The 24,748-nt window shown below is 44.1% G+C and overlaps 1 protein-coding gene across 2 annotated transcripts in view; it reads left to right on the forward strand.

The window, feature by feature from the left end:
• The window catches only part of LPGAT1 (lysophosphatidylglycerol acyltransferase 1), a 167,928-nt gene that overhangs the window by 36,254 nt on the left and 106,926 nt on the right, over positions 1-24,748 (forward strand). For both annotated transcript variants that reach the window (XM_040351482.1, XM_040351481.1), the window contains exon 2: positions 9,767-10,031. In XM_040351482.1, coding sequence (XP_040207416.1) covers positions 9,794-10,031 — 238 coding nt within the window. In that variant the 5' untranslated portion in view covers positions 9,767-9,793. The remainder of the gene's footprint in view (positions 1-9,766; positions 10,032-24,748) is intronic.

The raw sequence follows: 24,748 nt of genomic DNA on the forward strand, positions 1-24,748 counted from the left end.
AACCCCATTGGGACAGAAAGAAGAGATCTGCAGTTGATCACTAGGACTGTCTGTTGGTAGTGAAAGGGGAAGGACTTTTTATCTTTTGTAATTGTTTTTCCTGTTTCCTCACCCCCCCCCCCCCCCCCCCCCTCTATGCAAATAGTATAGGCTGACATGAGTAATCTATGTGTAGGGACACACTGTTTACAGTAATTGCTACAGGAGAGCAGTTGTACCTTCCTGTCACTGCAGATCATGCACAGTGCAGCTCACAGCAGCCGAAGCTGGCCACCAGTGCAAATCTTTGAATATATAATATAAGCATATTTTATTTTTGTTCTTTGGTCCTTTGTCTTGCAGAGGGAGAAGCCAGGTCAGTGTGCTTTGTGCTTTGTCTTTGGTGAGTGGGTGAGTGTTAAGGGATGGATGTCTTGGCTCCTGATAATGGGTGCTATGCATGGAGAGGGTGTTCTGGCAGTTCCCGCTATGTTTGGCTGTCATTTGTTCTGGTCAAGGTTGACTTGTCAACACTGAATTCTGTGACTGAGCTTCCCCTAACGCTCTGCTGTCGTTTAAAGGGCATCAGTCGCCCATTAAACCTGCGATTGTTGCTATTTGTGTGCTGGCTCTAAGATTGCAGAGATTACAGCTCATTGGTGAATTGTCAGTCGGAAATCCCATCACCGGGATAACTTTGGGACGTTATCAGATTATGGACATTATGAAAACCTTCCCTAAGGGCTGGTTCTTGCCACAAAAACGCACTCAGATCTGCTTCGGATGCGTTTCTGCATGCGCATTTCTGAAAGATGTCCAGATGCTTTTCTTTCCACTGTACTGGGGTCTGGTGTGTTTTTGATGCGTTCCAAGTAAAATGCAGCATGTTCTACTTGTGTTTTTTTTTTTGGAACACCCTAGAACTGACCACACTGTGTGAACTGTGCCATTGGAAACCCTACACCCTACTTTCCACGGGCTTTTGATGCAAAAAAAAATACTAAAAATGCACTGGACTGCTTGCGGTGTGAAACTCCATCTTCCTACAGTTGTGTTAATAAGTTTACATACCCTGGCAGAATTTATGATTTCTTGGCCATTTTTCAGAGAATATGAATAAGGCCCCTTTCACACTGGGGCGGGAGCCGCGGTGTCGGTGTAGCGCTGCTTAAAATAGTGGTGCTATACCGTTTGATTTGCCGCGGGATTCGGCCGCTAGCGGTGCAGTATTAACCCCCGCTAGCGGGCCATAAAGGGTTAATACCGCCCACAATGCGCCTCTGCAGAGGCGCATTGCGGGCGGTATTGCCGCGGTTCCCATTGTTTTAAATGGGAAGGAGCGGTATATACGCCGCTCCTCTCAACGCTCCAAAGATGCTGACAGGAGATTTTTTTGTCTCCCGCCAGCGCATCGCCTCAGTGTGAAAGCCCTTAGGCTTTCACATTGAGTATGCAGTGCAGGAGTTTTTCAGGCGGTATAGCAGGCGGTACTTTTAGCGCTGTATCGCCTGAAAAACTCCTCAGTGTGAAAGGGGTCTTGCACAAAAACATTTCTTTTACTCATAGTTAGTGTTTGGCTGAAGCCAATTATCAATAAACTGTTTTTACTCATTTTAAATCATAATGGTAACAGAAGCTAGCCAAATGACCCTTATCAAAAGTTTACACCCCCTGGTGATTTTGGCCTGATAACATGCACACAAGTTTACACAAAGGGGTTTGAATGGCTATTAAAGGTAACCATCCTCACCTGTGATCGGTTTGCTTGTACTTGGTGTGTGTGTGTATAAAAGGTCAATGAGTTTCTGGACTTCTGACAGACCCTTGCATCTTCCATCCAGTGCTGCACTGATGTTTCCTGGATTCTGAGTCATGGGGAAAGCAAAAGAATTGTCAAAGGATCTGCGGGAAAGGTAGTTGAACTGTATAAATCAGGAAAGGCATATAAAAAGATATCCAAGGAATTGAGAATGCCAATCAGCAGTGTTCAAACTCTAATCAAGAAGTGGAAAATGAGGGGTTCTGTTGAAACCAAACCACGGTCAGGTAGACCAACTAAAATTTCAGCCACAACTGCCAGGAAAGTTGTTCGGGATGCAAAGAAACACACAAATAACTTCAGGTGAAATACAGGAGACTCTGAAAACATGTTTCAAGATGCACAATAAGGAGGCACTTGAAGAAACATGGGCTGCATGGTCGAGTCATCGGAAGAAAGTCATTACTACACAAATGCCACAAAGTATCCCGCTTACAATACACCAAACAGCACAGAGACGAGCCTCAAATTTTCTGGCACAAAGTCATTTGGAGAGATGAGACCAAAATTGAGCTTTGCAGCCACAACCATAAACACTACATTTGGAGAGGAGTCAAGGCCTATGATGAAATGTACATCATTCCTACTGTGAAACATGGTGGTGGATCGCTGATGTTTTGGGCATGTGTGAGCTACAAAGGCACAGGAAATTTGGTCAAAATCTATGGCAAGATGAATGCAGTATGTTGTCAAAAAATATTGGAGGAACATTTGCATTCATCCTCCAGGAATTTGAGCATGGGAGGTACTTGGACATTCCAACATGACAATGATCCAATACACAAGGCTATGTAGACCTGTCATTGGCTACAGCAGAATAAAGTGAAGGTTCTGGAGTGGCCATCTCAGTCTCCGGACCTCATTATCATTGAGCCACATTGGGGAGATCTCAAACGTGCCATTCATGCAAGACAGCCCAAGAATTTCCAGGAACTGGAGGCTTTGCCAATAGGAATGGGCAACTTTACCATCTGAGAAGATAAAGAGCGTCATCCACAAATGCCACAAAAGACTTCAAGCTGACATTGATGTTAAAGGGGCAATACATGGTATTAGGAACTGGGGTATGTAAACTTTTGATCAGGGTCGTTTCTGTTGCCATTATAATTTAAAAAGAGTAAACACAGTTGATTGATAATAAATGGCTTCTTCAGCCGAACACTAACCATGAGTGAAAGAAGTGTTTGTGTTATTCATATTTTCTAAAAAATGAAATCATAAGTTCTGTCAGGGTATGTAAACTTATGAGCACAACTGTAGTTACAACCGAAAACAAAAGACTCCAAGGGGTTAATTTACTATAGCTGGAGAGTGCAAAATCTATTGTGGATGTGCATAGAAACCAATCGGCTTCAGGTTTTGTTGCCAAAGTTTAATTTAACAAGTTGAAGTTGGAAGCTGATTGGCTACCATGCACAGCCGCACCAGAAATTGCACGCTCCAGCTTTGGCCTTCGGTCACGCTGAACGGGTCTTTGAAATTGTGCGACTTCACTTTAAGACGCACACTTTCCAAGCCGTATGTCGGTGCGACTGTAGGTGTGACTTGGACATCTTTGTGACTTCATGTACAGATGTCTATGCAAGTCGCACCTGAACTTAGAAAAAGTAGTGCAAGAACTACTTTCTAGATCAGTGACCGCTTCTATTGCGGACAATAGGGGCGTGACTTGTCGTGTGGTTTGAAACTATCAATCACATGACAGGGTTGCTCCGGTGTGACCGAGGGCTAAGTAAATATGCACCCCCAGAATAAATAGAACTCTCTAGCAATACACACCAAACGGCGCACTCGCAGAGTGACGCCAAAGGCTCTGTCTTATCAGGAGCTGGATTGGGGACAGTGGAAGAAGGGGAGGATCAGAGAAGATATGGTTTCAAACAGCTTTTTTACATAATGCAGAGGATTAACCCCTTGGGTACAACAGTGAGTAGAACAAGCATGCTTAAGGCCCCTTGCACACTGGGGCGTTTTTCATGCGGTACAGCGCTAAAAATAGCGCTGCTATACCGCATGAAAAATCATGCCCTGCAGTGTTCAATGTGAAAGCCCGAAGGCTTTCACATTGAAGCGGTGCGCTAGCAGGAACGCACCAAAAGTCCTGCCAGCCGCATCTTTACCGCGGAATAGGAGCGGTGTGTTCACCGCTCCTATACCGCGCCTTCCCATTGAAATCAATAGGAAAGCGCGGTAATACCGCCCGCAACGCTAGCGGGGGTTAAAACCTCACCGCTAGCACCCGAATATCGCGGTAAATATGACGGTATAGCCGCGCTACAAATAGCGCGGCTATACCGTCACCGCGGCTCCACGCTGCAATGTGAAAGCAGCCTTACTGCATATACAGACTGGGGTAGATTCAGGTACCGCTGCGCACTTCTTACGGAGGCGCAGCGTACCGTTTTTACCCTGCGCCTACGCAAATTATCTGCGCTACGCTTCATTCATGAAGCAGTAGCTACGTAATTTGCGCGGGCGCTCCTTAAAACTGCCCGGCGTAAGGGCGCGTAATTTAAATGATCCCGTAGGGGGCGTGGATCATTTAAATTAGGCGCGTTCCCGCGCCGAACGTAGTGCGCATGCTCCGTCGGGAAACTTTCCCGACGTGCATTGCGGCAAATGATGTTGCAAGGACGTCATTTGCTTCAAAGTGAACGTAAATGGCGTCCAGCGCCATTCACGATTCACTTACGCAAACGACGTTAAATTTTTAATTTGCGACGCGGGAACGACGGGTAAACGTAGCATTGGCTGCCCCTGCTAATAGCAGGAGCTGCCTTACGCGGAACCCGACGAACGGAAACGATGTAAACTGCATACGCAGGGCTCGCGTAGGGTTGTGAATCGGCGTTAGTATGCAATTTGCATACTATACGCTGACCACTACGGGAACGCCACCTAGCGGCCAGCGTAAGAATGCAGCCTACGATACGATGGCATAAGAGCCTTATGCCAGTCATATCTTAGGCTGCAGTCGGCGTATCGAGCCCTCTGAATCAGGAGCACTCGATACGCCGGCGCAACTAAGCAATTGCGCTGCTTAACTATGGTTACGCAGACGCAATTGCTTTCTGAATCTACCCCACTGATTTTACTGTCGATTTTAGTAACCCTTTAAATTTTTTGTATACTAGCCAATAGGAATTCATCTTTCAGAATAATCCTTTTTATAATTGAGGTGACTTCATTAGCATGAAAACTAATTAGTTGTTGCATGTTGTACTTTAAACAACATTATTATGCTTTACATTGTCAAAGTGGACAGATTTCCCTGTTAGGTTTGTGTAATTCTGTTCGGCAAGTCTTGTAATTGCCAATCTAGCTTTTCCGGTTCCTAGGTCTTCTCATTTACAGTGTGATCATGTGAGTGTTCCATAAGTAGGGGAAAGGTGAAGCGGTGACACAGAGTGTAAAGTACGCCCAGGTAATGGATTGACCTGGCTGGCTCCTGTGTGTGTGTGAATTACTACACTATTGGGACAGGATTACAAATCCAGCCTGATAAAACAAATACAGTAGATAAAGTTAAAATGTCAGGTTTCTGTGATGAAAAAAAATGAGACAAAGATAAAAGAATTCAGAATGTTTTCCACCTTTTTTAATGTGACCTATAAACTATACAACTCAGTTGAACAACAAACTGAAATCTTTTAGGTGGAGGGAAGTAAAAATAAAATACCGTATTTATCGCGGTATAACGCGCTCCCGCGTATACCGCGCACCCCTAAAGTTGCCCCGAATCTTGTGGAAATTTTTTTTTTGTACTTGGTTGTGGTGTCTTGCGCGGCGTCCATCGGCGGCCTCGTCGGGTCTGGCGTCCGTCTGTGGCTTCGGGTGTCCTCTTCGTCGGGTCGGTGTCCTTCTGCGGCTTCGGGTGTCCTCTTCGTCGGGTCCGGCGTCCGTCTGTGGCTTCGGGTGTCATCTTCGTCGGGTGCGGCGTCCTCCCCGCGCCGAGTTTGAATACTGCGCCGACATATACAGAGCGCAGTACACTCGTGTATTGTCGGGCAGGCTCGGAAACTCTCGCGCTGATGTCCTGTACGTCTAGGACGTGAGCGCGGAAGGAGCCGAGACTGCCCGACTATACCCGAGTGTACTGCGCTCGGTATATGTCGGCGCAGTATTCAAACTCGGCGTGGGTATCGGCGTATACCGCGCACCCACGATTTTGTCCTGATTTTCAGGGCAAAAAAGTATGCGGTATACGCCGATAAATACGGTAATATGGTGGCATAAGTGTGCACATCCCTAAACTAATACTCCAAATTTGTGACATTGCGAGGGCATCTCCTGTGCACAGCCCTCTTCAGATCACCCCACAGATTTTCAATGGGATTCAGGTCTGGGCTCTGGCTTGGCCATTCCAAAACTTGAATCTTCTTCTGGTGAAGCCATTCCTTTGTTGATTTGGATGTATGCTTTGTCGTTCTAATGCTTTCTAGCAGAAGTCTGAAGGTTTTGTGCCAATATTGACTGGTATTTGGAACTGTTCATAATTCCCTCTACCATGACTAAGGCCCCTGTTCCAGCTGAAGAAAAACAGCCCCAAAGCATGATGCTGCCACCACCATGCTTCACGGTGGGTGTGGTGGTCTTTTGGTAATGAGCAGTGATGTTTTTGCGCCAAACCTATCTTTTGGAATTATGGGCAAAAAGTTCAACCTTGGTTTCATCAGCCCAGAACACATTTTCCCACATGCTTTTGAGAGACTTCAGATGTGTTTTTGCAAAATGTAGCTGAGCTTGGATGTTTTTCTTCGTAAGAAAAGGCTTCCGTCTTGCCATTCTACCCCATAAAGCAAAAATATGAAGAATACAGGAGATTGTTGTCCCACATGTACCACACAACCAGTACTTGCCAGATATTTCTGCAGCTCCTTTTTAACTACTTGCCGACCAGCCGCCGTCATTTTACGGCGGCAGGTCAGCTCCCCTGCGCGAGAGCCCGTAGCTATACGTCTGCTCTCGCGCAGGCCACTAGCCCCACTCGCCCCTGACTCCCGTGCCCGGTGGGCACGATCGCTGCCAGGCACACGCGATCGCCCGTTAGAGAGCGGGGAGAGAAATGCTGATCTTCTGTTCATACATTGTATGAACAGCGATCAGTCATTTCCCCTAGTGAAGGCCAATCGCTGATCGCCGCCATTATTAGTAAAAAAAAAAAAAACATATGAAAATGCCCTAAAAATACCCCCTATTTTGTAAATGCTATAACTTTTGCGCAAACCAATCAATAAACGCTTATTGCGATTTTTTTTTTTTGGGTTTTTTTTTTTACGAAAAATATGTAGAAGAATACGTATCGGCCTAAACTGAGGAACATTTTTTTTTTTTTAATATATATTTTTGGGGGATATTTATTATAGCAAAAATCAAAAAATATTCATTTTTTTTTCAAAATTGTCGCTCAATTTTTGTTTATAGCGCAGAAACGAAAAACCGCAGAGGTGATCAAATACCACCAAAAGAAAGCTCTATTTGTGGGGAAAAAAGGACGCCAATTTTGTTTGGGAGCCACGTCGCATGACCGCGCAATTGTCAGTTAAAGCGACGCAGTGCCGAATTGCAAAAAGTGCTCTGGTCTTTGAGCATCAATATGGTCCGGGGGTTAAGTGGTTAATGTTGCTGTAGGCCTCCTGGCAGCCTCTCTGACCAGTTTTCTTTGCCTATTTTCATAAATTTTGGCGGGACGTCCAGGTCTTGGTAATGTCACTGTTGTGCCATTTTTTTCTCCACTTGATGACTGTCTTCACTGCGTTCCATGGTATATCTAATGCCTTGGAATTTTTTTTTGTACCCTTCTCCTGACGGTGTCGGTTCACACTTGTGCACTTTGTGATGTGATTTGCACAGTAAATCACATGCGATGTCCACGCGTTGCAATTTCAACTATACAGATAGTATGGCTGATATCGCATCATATTTGAACCAGACTTGCACCGGACCCTTTTTTTGGTCTGCACCAGAATCGGATCGGATGGGTGTAAAGTCTGGATATGCAGTAAAGCATGCTTGTTGTACTTGCTGTGCAACCTAAGTGGTTAATCCTCGGCATTGTGTGAAAAGGTTGTTTGATTTGGTCTGCTCTAATCCTTCCCTTCTTTCAGTCATTAATCCATCTACTAATAAGACAGAGCCTTGGGGGCACTCTGCACATGCTCAGTTTGGTGTGTATTGCTAGAGAGTTTTTTTTATGTGTGTGTATATGTGTGTGTGTGTGTGTGTGTGTGTGTGTAATATATAATTAGTGCTGTCAAGCGATTAAAATTTCTAATCGCGATTAATCACATTAATGTCATAGTTAACTCACGATTAATCGCGCGATTAAGGAGGTTCACCCTTTAAAACATTTTTTTTTTTGTTTTCTTTTTTTTTTTTTTTTTTTTTTTTAATTTTAATTGTTGTTTTTTTTTTTTTTTTATACATTTTGATCACTTTTATTGCTGTCACAAGGAATGTAAACATCCCTTGTGACAGTAATAGGTGGTGACAGGTACTCTTTATGGAGGGATCGGGGTCTAAAAGACCTCCGAGCCCTCCTTTGCACTTCAAAGTATTCAGATCGCTGAAAACGGCGATTCTGAATACTGTGTACTTTTTTAAATCCGGCGCCATTGGCAGCCGAGAAACCCGGAAGTGACGTCATGACGCCACTTCCGTGGTTTCAATGCGGAGACTGAATCAAAGCCGTTTACGGCTTAGTGTCAGTCTCCGCCTGGACACAGAACGCGGCGGATGGAGGATCGGGTCTCCATCCTCCGGCATAACAACCGAGCGGCTTTTAGCCGCATCAGTTGTTATGTTTGGATAGCCGATCGCCCGCTCTAAACAACGGTACCGGGATGATGCCTGCGGCTGCAGGCATCATCCCGGTATAACCCCCGAACGCCGCCTCGTTAATCGCACGATAAAAAAAATTGACGGCGTTAACATGGGTTTGTGTTAACACCGTTAATAACGCGTTTAACTGACAGCACTAATATATATATATATATCTTTTTTTTTTTGGAAGGGTGCATGTGTTCAACACAGGGCCAATTAGCACTGTCCAGATAGAGGGTCAGTGGTCCTGCAACCTCATAGGACAGTCGGAGGAGAAGGTAAACCCCTCCTACAAGCTTTAACCAATGCTCGGCCAGCATTTCCATGTTCTGTGTATGACCAGATATAGTGAATGCTGGGTCTATTAACACTAAAATCAGCTTTTTTGCACTTCATAACACAGATAAAACATCTAATGGTATACCGTACTTGGCAGATCAAAAGGGAGCAAAGAAATGAATGAACTATATTTTTAGGATTTACATAATGAATCAAAGTTTCGGCCTTGCATAGACTGTAACACTCATGTCTTTCAATTGATCCTTTAGCCTTTTAATTTAAATTTTTTTTTTTCTTAAAATACAACTAAAGGCAACACTTTATTATTTTTTTTTTACATTTTGTCTAGAGTCCAGTTGTGAAGTTTTTATTGCCGTTTGTGCTCCTATTAGGGAGATTTACTCTCTCTATTTGTCATGTTTTATCGTTCTCAGCGAAAATTTAAGGAAAATCAGAAATATTGGGTTGTCGACCAAACAGAAGAGGAGAAATCTTCCACTGGTACTCTAGTTCTAGTGGCAGCTAGAGCTGACTTTGAACAGATTTTCTCTCCCTTCCTGTTTTGTCTATGGGACAGGAAGTGAAGGGAAATCAACCTATTGGGACACAGACTGCAGAAAGACACTTCTTTTTTTTTTTTTTTTTTTAACCTTGCCTTACTTTAGCCTAAACTTTTTAAATAAGTCTTCTAGAACATTAGCACATTCACTTATGTTCGAGAATTTTTTTTACGATGATTTTGGCTGTAGCTCCTCTTTTCAGAATATGACCTACATTGTTTGATCACGAGTGAAGCATTTGTTTTTGTCCCTTTTTATGTTTTCATGGACGGTCATTAATTTTTGTCCTTTTTCTTATTGGTTCCAGGCACGGCGCCAGGACTGCGAGGGCAAGATGGCGGTCACCCTGGATAGCGTTCGGAAAATGGGAATTCTTATTTTGAGAATGATCATCCGATTTACCTTCATGGTCGTCAACAATATGTTTGCTATTCCCTCCTATGTACTCTATTTAATAGCTCTGCAGCCTGTCAGACTGATAGACAGTAAACTGTTCTGGCATATTGAAGGAGTCATGTTTAAATGGCTCCTGGCTATGGTGGCATCATGGGGATGGACTGCTGGGTACACAGGTAAGTCTGCGCTTTGACAATAGCTCTTTCTGTATGAAGCTGATGTACTCTGGATTTGGAATTTTGGCAGCCGTATTTGGATGGTAACATACTGGAAGAACACGGTTATTCAGGAACATCCCATGGTGCTGACCCAAGTAGATTACCTGGAGGAAGAAAGATTACCGCTCTCCAAGCTTCTGATCCCTCATGTTGCGCCCGCTCTACTCAAACCGACAGGTGCTGGCTCTGCACAAGTCCATGAAAAAAGAACAAAACCTGGACTGCTGCAGTTGGTTGAATGGCGTCTTTATTGTGTAAAATCAATGAAATCCAATACAATGCAGTCAAATGAAAAAGTGGTCAAAACAGGAATACAGTGGCTAACGTGTTTCACATCAAGATGCTTACTCATAGCTCATGAGTAAGCATCTCACAATGTGAAACACGTTAGCCACTGTATTCCTGTTTTAAACACTTTTCATTTGACTGCATTGTATTGGATTTCATTGATATTACACAATAAAGACGCCATTCAATGGGAGTGCGGCGGTCCAGGTTTTGTTCTTTTTTTTTTTTTTTTTTTTTCATAGATTACAAGGAGGAGGAGACCGTATGAGTGACCAGATGACTCCAGGAAATCCACAGAGGGACTGGCTGGTAGGGTGAAGCACACTGCTGTACTCCAATAATCCAGCTGGATGATTTCAGCACTTTCGACCTGAAGAAGGGGCCATGCCCCGAAACATGTTGTCTTTTGTGTTTCATGCCCCCTTGGCTACAGTGCACCCTGAACCAATCATCCATCACAGTTCTGCCCACAGCTCGCGGCATTCCATCCTTCACTTCGGCCAACTTGTGACATCATTTCCGGGTGACGGGTTCAGCTTCCCCTTTGAGATGGCCGTCACTCTCGGGCGCCCTGGCCACGTCCACCCGTCCTGGTGTGCAGGACCTCTATCCTAGGCCTTAGGAATCATCCAGCTGCGTTACGACCCTATTGGAGTCCCGCAAAGCGCCTCACCCTACCAGCTCAGCCAGTCCTTATGTGGTTTTCCTGGAGTCATCCTGCCTTTCACATGGTCGTCTCCTCCAGGTAATCTACTTTTGTCGGTACTTTTATTGGCTGTTCTTAGTTGACGGTATCCCTTGGATTGTTTAACCATAAACAGACATGCTTTATTCATCTGGAGATCAGTGTTGTGACTATGCCAGGGTTTAGCGCTTTCCTTCTATTGTGTTTTTCCTCCCATTGGTCTATGAGTTCTTTGAAAAGGAGCGTTCCCCAAGCAGACCCCTTTATTCCCCCAGTTGGGCCGTGAGTTATGCGCCTGGGCATTTGTGTGCAGTAACCTAATGGAACATAAAGTTAAAATGTAAGATCCTTTGTGTATGCTTTTTTATATCTGTTTTGTAAGACTTATGGTTTTGTTTTCTCCACACTATGCAGTGGATCTGGCCAACACTTGGGTTGCAAGTTTTTAAAGGAAAGTAAAATGTGTGCCGGAATCATCAAAGAATTGTTTTTTCTGAAAAACTGATGGATCCCTTTTTAATAGGGGCCGTGTGCTCATCTGTTTGATCAGCTGCAGTGCGTTATCTACCCGTGTTTCCCCGAATATAAGCCCGGGTCTTATATGAATTTTGGCAACAAAAGACACAGTAGGGCTTATTTTTGGGGTAGGTCTTACCATGTAATGTGCTGTCTTCTCTTCCCCTCTCTCAACCTGTTAGGAATCCCCAGTTTGAACTTAGTTAAAATGCTTGTAAAATCTTGTAATCCACTCTATTACTGTAGTATATAATGTACAATGTGTGTATTTCTGTAATATAATTGTGCCAAATACCTTCATTATAGCACCGCTCTGCGCTTTTGTGACCTGCCGGAGCTCTCTTCCCTGCATTTATGTTACAGAAACACACACATTGTACATTGTGTACTACTGTAATAGAGTGGGTTGTAGGATTTTAAACTAGGGCTTATTTTCGGGGTAGGGCTTATATTGCAGTCCTCCTGGAAAATTACACTAGGTCTTATTTTAGGGGTAGGTTTTATTTTCGGGGAAACAGGGTATCTACCTCATAGAATGGCTGCTTACCAGCTCCTTATGACCCCCTATTACGGAAGGTCTTTCCCGCTTGCGGCTATTAAACCCAACCAAGGCCTTTGTTCACCCAGGGGGAGCCATTTAAAGAGCACCCGCCACTCAACGAAAAACCCGATCACATAAGGACTCCTAAAGAAATATGGCTCCCAAAGTGTAAAATCCTTGACGTTTTTAGTAGTGTAAAAAAGGTTGCACTCAAAAAAAGATGTATTAACCACTTACGGACCGCCCACCGTCATTATACGCTGGCTCTTTGAAGTGGAATATCGTTGTTATGACAGCAACTAGCTGCCATAACCCCGGTATCTTCTTCAGCGGGGTCCGCTTTCAGATAAAAGTGGGGTTGGCGGCGGATTTGCCGCAAGATCACTTTTATTGGTGGCGGGAGAGGGGCCTCTCCTGCTGCGCTCCGGTGCCCTCCGCGGCTTGGTGGAGGCGATCAGATCCTGTCCACTGCTTGACTGGCTACCGAGTGAGGGGAAGATGGCCCCCACCCGGCTCCATACCATTGTAGGGCGGAAGCGACATCAAAACGTCACTTCTGCCCATAGCTCTTAACCACTTAAGGGCCGAGCCTCTTTTTCAGATATGTTTACAAGTTAAAAAACTTTTTTTTTTGCTAGAAAATTACTTAGAACCCCAAAACATTTTAAATGTTTTTCTAACACCCTAGAGAATAAAATGGCAGTCATTGCAATACTTCGTTACACCGTATTTGCGCACTTTTTTGGGAAAAGATGCACTTATTTTATAAAAAAAAAAAAAAAAAAGAATAAGACAACAGTAAAGTTAGCCCAATTTTTTTTATATTTTGTGAAAGATATTGTTACGCCGAGTAAATTGATGCCCAACATGTCACGCTTTAAAATTGCGCCCGCTCGTGGAATGGCGACAAACTTATCCTTAAATCTCCATAGGCGACGTTTAAAAAATTCTACAGGTTGCATGCTTTGAGTTACAGAAGAGGTCTAGGGCTAGAATTATTGCTCTCGCTCTTCCAATCGCAGTAATACCTCACATGTGTGGTTTGAACACCATTTTCATATGCGGTCGCTACTCATGTACGCGTTCACTTCTGCATGCAAGCTCGGCAATATTTCTAGCCCTAGACCTCCTCTGTAACGCGAAACATGCAGCCTGTAGAATTTTTTTTTAAAGTCGCCTATGGAGATTTAAGTAAAAGTTTGTCGCCATTCCACAAACGGGCACAATTTTGAAGCGTGACATGTTTGGTATCAATTTACTCGGCGTAACATTATCTTTCACAATTAAAAAAAAAAAATTGGGCTTACTTTTCGTTTGGACTAAATTTAGTGCGCTTGTAAGACCACTGCGTAAATACGGTGTGACAAAGTATTGCAACAACCACCATTTTATTCTCTAAGATGTAAGGAAAAATATGTATATAATGTTTGGGGGTTCAAAGTAATTTTTTTTGCATTGATAAGGCTGCCGGCTCGATGCAACAGCCCACCCTTCCAGGACCTGCGCAAACGCGGTGACGTCAGCACGTCGCTTCTCCCTATGTGTTTTGTCACAAGATGGCATAGTCATGAAGCATTTATACAGCGCAAATTTATTTTTAACTATTTGATTTGTGCTGTGTGTGTCTCATTGGAAAGTTGCTGCTGAAGAGTCACTGTATTTATTTATTTTGGGACAGCGCAGTAATACCCGCTATTTACAATGCATTATCTACTAAGCCCCTCCCCTCAACATTTTTACATTTTTGTTATTGCTTTGGACTTGGGTCTACCTAAACTCAAAAGGTGGAGATTTGGTGAAAATTTTTAGCGCAATAGTATTTTTAGTCTTACTTGCCAGATCACCAGGTGAAAACCGAGCAAGAAACACACCTCCTGTGTTCTAGTGCCTAGACTTCGGATGGAGGAGCACAGGTGCATTGTCAGTGTGGGGGGAGTGGAGATGTACTAGCAGATTTAGATACGCTAACAAATTGAAGCCAGACTCCAGCTTTAAAACAGGGCTTGACAAGTTTGCTTTGAATCCAAGAGCCAGCTACAAAAGTTAGGAGCCAGTTTGTGCGCGGCAATATATAACTTTTTTATGTGTATGCGACCAAACGTGCGCCTTTACGTTTGTATGTGGGGGGTCCTAAAAAATCTTTGTGCTTGGCTGTCACTTTTAACTTTTTACTATTTAATTTTTTTATTTATTTAATTTTTTTGTGATTGGTGACAGGTTTTCTTTAAAGTGGATGTAAACCCAACATTTTTTTTTTATGTCGCAATGTAGAGTATAAGATTTCCTATCATCTGTGCCCAGTCTTGCCACACAGAGTTAATCCAGCTCTGAGCAATCCTCTTTTATTGTTCAGTGAAAATTAAGACTTCCAGATAAAAACCTGTCTAAATAAAAAGTCCTTTCCTCTCTCCTTGCTTTGAGTGACAGGTTATTTACATATCTAGCTTGGACATGTTTATCATATGTTATGTTTATCATAATATGAGGTGATCCACAGTATAAAAAGTGAGAAATCCACCCCTCCCCCACATAACACATTCTGGTAATATACAATGACCTGTGGATCACCTCATATTATGATAAACATAACATATGATAAACATGTCCATGTTTTTTTTCCCCGCCCTTGGTGGGACCTATGTCCACTCTCCTCCCTCCTCTCTACCCTGTGGCCCCCACTTTGCCGGTACCAGGCCCGCAGATGGGCAAGCGGATCCCTGGATACATAAGTGGGGGGGGGGGGACTTTACGTGTGTGTGTGAGCAATCGGGGTGCAGTGGAGCTACCTGAATTGGGTCCTGCTGCTTGACCTCTGCCCTGATGTGCATGTCCCTGGCATTGGGCGATACAAATTGTGCATCCCTGCAACAGTCCAGGCGCTAGGATGCAGTTTCTAGTTGCCGTAGTGAACCTGCGCTTTGCTGAGCCCTATTTTACAAGTTAAAGCAATATTTTTAATTTAATTTTTTTATTTTTGGGTTAAATGTTTTACGTTGATAAATAAAAGCTGATCATTGTAAGCACCCCTGTCAGTGGTAAAGGGTTTGCCTTAAACCTGTAATTGAACATGTGCAAGAAAGCTTGTTTTGTTGAAAAATAGACTTACTGGCTGGATCACCTGGTGAAAAAAGGACAGAAAGACTAAAGTGGAGTTCCACCCAAAAATGGAACTTTCACTTTTTGGAACCCCCCCCCCCCTCTGGTTTCACATTTGGCACCTTTTCAGGGTGAGGGGGGAGCAGATACCTGTGTAATACAGGCATTTGCTCCCACTTCCTGGCATAGATCACCGCGGTGACCTACGCCATGTCCAGCGCTTACACTGTCCTCCCCCACTGTCTTCTGGGAAACAAACTGGTCCCAGAACATGGCAAGGTCAGTGAGGACGCGCAGCACGACTCGCGCATGCGCAGTAGGGAACCAGGAAGTGGAGCTGCAAGACTTCACTTACTGATTCCCTCACTGAGGATGGGGGCAGCCGAGAGATTGATCGGCTTCAGCTGCCGACATTGCGGGCACGCTGGACAGGTAAGTGTCCATTTATTTATGCAGTGTATATATAATTTTTTTTTTTTTTTTTTTTTAGGGCGGCACTCCGCTTTAAAGTGGTTGTAAAGTCAGTTTTTTTTTTTTTTATCTCAATGCATTAAGATAAATAGCCTTCTGTGCGTAGCAGCCCCCCCTATTGCTTGTCTGAGCCCCATCTCTGTCCAGCAATGTCCACGGGTGACTCTGCCGTTGGAGACTCTCCCTCCTGATTGGCTGAGACAGCAGTGCGTCGCCATTGGCTCCCGATGCTGTCAAAGTCAGTTGGCCAATCGGGGGAGACGGGGTGTGGCCGTGCCATGGCTCCATGTCTGAATGGGCACACGGAGCTGTGACTCGGCTCGGGTGCTCCTATAGCAAGCTGCTTGCAATGGGGGCACTCGGCAGGAGGGAGGGACCTGAGAAGTAGAACGTGTTTTTTGTTATTTTTATAGAAAAAAAATAGACTTTACAATTGCTTTAAAAAAAACAAAAACAAATGCAGCCACCACATCTAAGGCTTCATGCACCCTGGAGCTCATAAACTGCCCTTTTTTGGAGTTTGGGCTTTTTTTTTTTTTTATAAAGTCCATAAAGTCCACCCTGTTATCCTATGTGTCCATGTACACATGAACGTTTATCAGCGGTGGAGTTTATGGGTTGTTTTCTGAACGGCCTAAAATTGCGTTTAGGAGTAGTTTTTCTGACAAAAAACGCAGAACGCTCATAAACGTGGCTCGCCAGTGTTTAACGTTTTTGATCCATTGAAAAAAAAAAATAATAAAAAAAAATAAACCGCTAATCAACGCTATTGCAAAAACGTTTAAAGACTCTCTGCAAAGCTACTGCCGTTTTTATAACCATTTTTCTTTTTAGCGTCCAGCAGGCAAGGAGCCTAAAAATTGATAAGCTGAAAATTTTTGATTTAATATCCCTTAAAAAATAAATTTGTATTACACTAGCGGAGAGTTTTTCTTTTTTAAATATTTGCATTTTCCCTCTCCTTGTGCGATTTAGTGAAATGACGGCTCCCGATCTGCTGGGCTTTGTAGATATCCGATCTATATTTGTCTTCCATGCAAACTGCATGTTTTCTAGTCCATCGATTATTCCTGAAATCTGGTGTAGCCGCGCAGCCCCGAGGCCAGAGTGGAGACTCGGCTGTAAGGACGCGGTTAGTGTAAAGTGGCGATGTTTAATGAAGAGATCAGTTGGGTGGGAGTGATGTATATGAGGCTCTCTTCTCCTTCCCAGCACATTTATTATGGCGATCTCTTATACTGTAAGTTCTGGACTCCTCTCTGGAGGAAAGGATCGCATTTCTGCACCGGCATTGTTGGAAGATCTTGTTGAGCTTGTTTGTTGAAAAGTGTCCGGCTTTCAGACTTTCCATTGCTACATAGGAAAGGCTCTTCCGCTGCTCCCGCCTCTCCTGTGCGTTTTCTGTTTGTTCAGAATGAAATGAGACGGGGTGATGTTTTTCCAGTCCTCAGGTTCAGATTGTTTCCAGCCATCCACGGCTTTGTCAGCCATCAGAACAGATCATTTATTTGAAGGCTGTTCATATGCAGGGGCGGACTGACCACTCGGGCCCCATGCCACTAGGGGGCCCCATCAGGGTTGCCACCCTCAGTAAAACCAGGGACAGTATGTAAAAATCAGAGTTTTTTTTAAAAATCCCAAGATTATAGCTGCCCCGACTCTCCAGCACCTTTTTCAGTATGTTTATTTGTATACTGTGTTTGTCTCTATACTGTGTGTGTGTGTGTAGACACACACACACAGTATAGACACACACAGTATAGACACACACATACTGTGTGTGTCTATACTGTGTGTATGTGTCTATACTGTGTGTGTCTATACTGTGTGTGTGTGTGTGTGTGTGTGTATGTGTCTATACTGTGTGTGTCTATACTGTGTGTGTCTATACTGTGTGTGTCTATACTGTGTGTGTCTATACTGTGTGTGTCTATACTGTGTGTCTACACTGTGTGTGTCTACACTGTGTGTGTCTGTCTACACTGTGTGTGTCTGTCTATACTGTGTGTGTGTGTGTCTACACTGTGTGTGTCTGTCTATACTGTGTGTGTGTCTATACTGTGTGTGTGTGTGTGTCTATACTGTGTGTGTGTGTGTCTATACTGTGTGTGTGTGTGTCTATACTGTGTGTGTGTCTGTCTATACTGTGTGTGTCTATACTGTGTGTGTGTGTCTATACTGTGTGTGTGTGTCTATACTGTGTGTGTGTGTCTATACTGTGTGTGTGTGTCTATACTGTGTGTGTGTGTGTCTATACTGTGTGTGTCTATACTGTGTCTATACTGTGTGTGTGTGTGTGTGTGTATGTGTCTATACTGTGTGTGTCTATACTGTGTGTGTGTGTGTGTCTATACTGTGTGTGTGTGTGTGTCTATACTGTGTGTGTGTGTGTGTGTCTATACTGTGTGTGTGTGTGTGTGTCTATACTGTGTGTGTCTGTCTATACTGTGTGTGTCTGTCTATACTGTGTGTGTGTGTGTGTGTGTGTCTATACTGTGTGTGTGTCTGTCTATACTGTGTGTGTGTGTCTGTCTATACTGTGTGTGTGTGTCTGTCTATACTGTGTGTGTGTCTCTATACTGTGTGTGTGTGTGTGTGTGTCTATACTCTAGTGTGTGTGTGTGTGTGTGTGTGTGTGTGTGTGTGTGTGTCTATACTGTGGCCCAGATTCACAAAGACTTACGACGGCGTATCTCCAGATAAGCCGTCGTAAGTCCGAATGGCCGCCGTCGTATCTATGCGCCTGATTCATGGAATCAGTTCCGCATAAATTTGGCCAAGATACGAGCGGCGCAAGTCTCCTACGCCGTCGTATCTTGGGTTGCAATAATTACGCTGGCCGCTAGGTGGCGCTTCCTTGATTTCCGCGTTGAATATGTAAATGAGCAAGATGCGCGATTCACGAACGTACGCCGGTCGCAATTAGTTACGCCGTTTACGTAAGACATACGCCGTCGTAAAGATAAAGCATGTCTCTAGGTGGCACAGCCCATGCAAAGTATGGACGTCAGACCAAGCGTATCTTTTTACGTCGTTTGCGTAAGTCGTACACGAATAGGGCTGTGCGTAAGTTACGTTCACGTCACAGGCATTGAGCCGGCGTATCTTTGGGTGTAAATACGACGTGATACTGAGCATGCGCCGTTCGTTCGGCCATGCATCTACATGGGGTCAAGCCTCATTTAAATACAACACGCCCCCTACCAGCCTACTTTGAATTACGCGCGCTTACGCCGGCCCATTTACGCTACGCCGCCGTAACTTAGGACGCAAGTGCTTTATGAATACAGCACTTGCCTCTCTAAGTGGCGGCGGCGTAGCGTAAATACGGTACGCTATGCCCGCGCAACGTAGAGCAGCCGTTCGTGAATCTAGGCCTGTGTGTGTATGTGTCAATGTTTTTCAGACTTTTTTTTTTTTTAGGTATTTGCCCGCATTTTCGCATTTATACAATCGTGCATTTTTGCGCGAAAATGCACGAATGCATATAGGTGAAAATGCGCACAAATACGTGCAAATACCTAAAGAGAAAATCTGAAAAAGGAGATCCTCAGACAGGAGTATCATGTGCAAGAGGCCTAAAGTCGTGAATTTTGTCGGGGGGGGGGGGGGGGTTCCTGACTGTAAGATCATATGTCTGTGAACTGTAAGCCAAAGTGTGTATGGACATAATGATGATATCACAATACACGTTTTGATGAACATTGCTCTTCTGAACATTGTACCTCCAACTTGATATCACTTTTGCATTTGTCTGTACATTAGAGAGGGAGCTGGGGGGGGGGGGGGGGGGGGCTCAAAGAGCCAGTCAGGTAGGCAGCAGTGTAAAGGGCATGCTGATATGAGGAGAGGGCAGTGTGACAGATGAGCTCATTCGTCTGCTGCTTCCTCTGTTCTTGTCCAGTCACTGGGTGGGGTTGGGGAGAAGATCTGCAAGTAATCCCTGTAAGGATTCTTTCACACAGATGGCAGGATTACACACCTCTGAAATGCAATCCACCACAGATCACTTTTCAGAAGCGTTTTGGAGCTGGTTCATAGGAGTTCAGGGGGGCGATGTTGCCAACTCTGGATTTTTTTTTGTTATTTTTTTCATTATTTGAAGGGGGATTTTACGTTGAAATTCTACTTGGCAGTAGCACATGGTTGCGGCACGGGAACACCTGCCAAACATGACCTAATGTTACACAATTTGCTGCTGCAGCCATGTATACCACCCCAAGTAGCCACCATATATACTTGTAGGTGGGTGATCTGGGGGTGGCCGCAAGGCTCCACTGCCTGTTTCCCTTAGTGAGGATGGCAGCAACATTGCGGGCGCCCTGGACAGGAAAGTGTCCTACAATGTAGCTGCTGACTTTTAATACATTTTTTTTTTTTTTTTTTTTACGGCTGGAACACTGCTTTAAAATGATACTAAACATATTCTATGATGGGGCTCGGCAAACCCCGGGCTCCAGATCGCAATTGCAAATAGAATTAGCGACCTGGCGCCTGGGGCGACACAGCTGGAGTACCCTGTCTCCGTGCGCACCTCCCTCGCGATTTGCACGGGCCACGTCGGCCAGTAATTGAGGCCGCGGCTTTGCGGCCTTCTGCAGTCCTATGGTTCCCTCTGGAATCTGGCGCCCTCTTGTGGTGGCCGTTGGTATGACACGACAACCAGCAATGCTAATGGAGCTTCCCTGCCAGTTTCCATCTCCTTCCCTTTACTTGGAAGTTAGAATCCCCAAACATTATATATATTTTTATTCTAACACCCTAGCTTAGAGAATAAAATGGTGGTCGTTGCAATACTTTCTGTCGCACCGTATTTGCGTACAGATCTTACAAGCGCACTTTTTTAAATTAAAAAAGACAACAGTAAAGTTAGCCCAATTTATTTTATATTGTGAAAGATGTTACGCCGAGTAAATTGATACCCAACATGTCATGCTTCAAAATTGAGTCCGCTCGTGGAATGGCAACAATCTTTAACCCTTTAAAATCTTCACAGGTGACGTTTAAAAAATTCTACCAATCGCGGCGATACCTCACTTGTGTAGTTTTAGCACCGCTTTCATATGTGTGCGCTACTCATGTATGCGTTCGCTTCTGCACGCGAGCTTTACGGGACGCATTTACCTCTCTGTCCCCTGCTCCATATGTCAACCACTTGTCATCTGAAGCTTCAATAAAAGGATTTTTAGAAGTGAAACCGTCCGGAATCATTTCCTTATCTCCGCCGCTTCCTGGAGCCATCGGTAGCGGCGGAGACGATCCGGTCCTTTCCACTCAGAGGCATGAAGTCGAGTGAGGGAATGATGGCCCCCACTTGACTCCATACCATTGGATGCTTTTCTTTCTATTACAAGGGATGTTTACATTTCTTGTAATAAGAATAAAAGTGATCCAAATTTTTTTTAACCCGTTCATGACTATGCCTATTTCTGATATTTGTTGCTTGCAAGTTGAAATCATTTTTTTTTTGCTAGAAAATGACTTGGAACCCCCAAACATTGTGTGTGTGTGTGTGTGTGTGTGTGTGTGTGTGTGTGTGTGTGTGTATATATATATATATATATATATATATATATATATATATATATATATATATATTTGCATTTTGGCAGAAAATCTAGAGAATAAAATGGTGATCGTTGCCATATTTTATGTCACACTGTATTTGCGCAGCGGTCTTTCAAATGCAATTTTTTTTTTTAAGGAAAAAAATACACTTTTTTTAATTTAAAAACAAAACTAAATTTAAACAGTAAGTTTAGCCCAACATGTAGTGCTTTGAAATTGGGCACACTTGTGGCATGGCGGCATACTACGGTACCTAAAAATCTCCATAGGCAGCGCTTTTAAAAATAGACTGTTACCAGGTTAGAGTTACAGAGAAGGTCTAGTGCTATTGCTCTTCCTCTGCCGATTGCGGCGATGCCTCACATGTGTGGTTTGAACACCGTTTACATATGCGGGCGCGACTTGTGTGTGCGTTTTCTTTGCTGCGCAAGCTCGCAGGGACTGGGGGCGGTTTAAAAATGTTCTTTTCTTTTTTCTAAGTTATATTTCTTTTTTTAAACGGATTACTTTTATTGCTGTCACTAGGAATGTAAACATCCCTTGTGGCAGTAATAAGTGGTGACAGGTACTCTTTATGGAGGGATTTGGGGTCTAAAAGACCCCAAATCCCTCCTTTTACACTTCAAAGTATTCAGATCGCCAAAAAAGGTGATTATGAATACTTATTTTTTTTCTAAGCGGCGCCATTAGCAGCTGAGTAAACCGGAAGTGACGTTGCTTCGGTGTTTACAGAGAGAAGACGAACAAAGCAGTTTCCGGCTTTGATTCAGTCTCCCTATCTAGCTGGCGGAAATGCCGGATAGCGGATCGGGCCTCCTGGTGGAAGAGCGGCAGGAGGGGGTGACGTCCCCTCCCGCTCCTCCGGTATAACAGCCAATCGGCTTTTAGCAGCATTGGTTGTTATGCCTAAAGAGCCGACCGCCCGCTCTAAAAAATGGTACCGGGATGATGCCGGTATAACCCCCTGAAAGCTGAGGCTGCATATATGCGAACGCTTGGTGGGAAGGGACAAAAATGTAAAGCGCGCTGTGCTTGTGCGCAGAAGCCAACACATACGTAAGTCGCACCCGGTATTAAAACCACACATGTGCGTTATCGCCACGATCGTTGGAACAAAAGCAATATTCTAGCAAGGGACATCCTCTGTAACGCAATACATGTATCCTGTAGACATTTTTCAACTTTGCCTATGGAGATTTTTAAGTGTCCGTTTGTCGCCATTCCACGAGCGGGTGCAATTTTGAAGCATGACACGTTTGGTATCAATTTACTTGGCGCAACGTTATCTTTCACAATATAAAAAGAAAATGTGCGAACTACTGTTTTTTCTTATTTTTTTCTTAACCACTTAAGCCCCGGACCAAAATGCAGGTAAAGGACCAGGCCCCCTTTTGCGATTCGGCACTGCGTCGATTTAACTGACAATTGCGCGGTCGTGCGACGTGGCTCCCAAACAAAATTGGCGTCCTTTTTTTCCCACAAATAGAGCTTTCTTTTGGTGGTATTTGATCACCTCTGCGGTTTTTTATTTTTTGCGCTATAAACAAAAATAGAGCGACAATTTTGAAAAAAATTCTATATTTTTTACTTTTTGCTATAAGTATCCCCCAAAAATATATAAAAAAATAGTTTTTTTCCTCAGTTTAGGCCGATACGTTTTCTTCTACATATTTTTGGTAAAAAAAATCGCAATAAGCGTTTATCGGTTGGTTTGCGCAAAATTTATAGCGTTTACAAAATAGGGGATAGTTTTATTGCATTTTTTTTTTTGTATTTTTTTATTTTTTTTACTACTAATGGCGGGGATCAGCGATTTTTTTTTTTTTTTTTTTTTTTATTTTTTTTTCCTGACTGCGGCATTATGGCGGACACTTCGGACAATTTTGACACATTTTTGGGACCATTGTCATTTTCACAGCAAAAAATGCATTTAAAATGCATTGTTTATTGTGGAAATGACCGTTGCAGTTTGGGAGTTAACCACAGGGGGCGCTGAAGGAGTTATGTTTCACCTAGTGTGTTTACAGCTGTAGGGGGGTGTGGCTGTAGGAGTGACGTCATCAATTGTGTCTCCCTATAAAGGGGATGACACGATCGATGCAGCCGCCACAGTGAAGCACGGGGAAGCCGTGTTTACAAGCGGCTCTCCCCGTTCTTCAGTTCCGGGGACCCATCGCAGGACCCCAGCGGCGATCGGGTCCCGAAGCTTTGGACCGGGCCGCAGGCGCGCGCCCCACAGCTGGGTAGATGTACAGGACGTACCGGTACGTACATCTGCCCAGCCGTGCCATTCTGCTGACGTATATTTACAGGAGGTGGTCCTTAAGTGGTTAAAGTTTTTTTTTTTTTTTCCCAAAAAATTGCGCTTTGGAAGACCGAGAGAGAATATCTATAAGTTGTTTTGGGGTTAGAAGTAATTTTCTAGCAAAAAAAAAAAAGATTTTTACCTTGTAAACACCAAGTGTAAAAAAAAAAGAAATAGGCCCAGTCCTTAAGTGGTTAATAAGCCCCCAGTTCTTCATAGAAAAGAAGTAGTAATTGGAGATTATAGTAAGCCAGTGAATAGCGTGCCTTTCCCCAGAGGCGGTGTGAATTAACACCCAGGGCTTAGGAGCGATATACCAGGGAAAAGAGCAACCTGAAATGAATGCCTGCAAAACCAGTTATTTATTAACCGCAGCTCTGCCGATTCTGCCCAATATCAGTCCCGAGTTTCCTGTTCTTATTTTTCTATATAGAAGAATAACAAACCAGCAGTGCTTTGTTGATTTATAATGATGTGAATGAGGCTTTGTGTATGGCCGTACAGCGTAATTGTTTGTCACAGGTGATGCGTACAACAGGCGTCCTGTTAAATCAATGACAGAGGAAAATACGTAGTGACTGAATGCAGAAATGCACCCCGAAGGGTACTTACAGGGACGTATGCACTACCCAGACTTCGCACTGGGGGCATCACATACATCCCTGTACATGGGTACTGCTCAGATGTGTGCGTACAGCACTTGCGTTTTACAGCCTCTCGTTTGATTTTGATAGGCTGCTGGCAGTAGGCCTGTAACTCCCAGGCGAGTTAGGCCCCATTCACATCTAGTGATTTAGGTTTGCAGGTGGAATCGCCACGAATCCAAACCGTACGGCAATGCTGGCATTTTCGATGGCACCTAAACGTGGTGCTGTTATGGCGGGCAGTGCTTGTCCCCTTATTGGGCGACAACCTTTGCGCGAAGTGTTTGGCAGCTTGATTTATAACACCAAAACTTCACCGCATTAAAAATGAATGGCATCCAAACAAACATGCTGCATTATGCTGGCATCGCAGTATGATTTGAAATTGTGGGCAGAACACCGCGATTCTGCCTGCCATCCCAAAAGATGAACGGGTCTTGCACTCGAACAGACATAAGTTCCTTTTATGGCCGTGTGTACAGACCTACCGTCAAAACTGCCGAAAAATTAGCTGCACACTAACCTCCTTCCAACATGTTTATTAAAGGACTACCACCAGGG

This window comes from Rana temporaria, chromosome 4 (genome assembly GCF_905171775.1).
Source record: "Rana temporaria chromosome 4, aRanTem1.1, whole genome shotgun sequence".
In the NCBI taxonomy this organism is placed as follows: domain Eukaryota; kingdom Metazoa; phylum Chordata; class Amphibia; order Anura; family Ranidae; genus Rana; species Rana temporaria.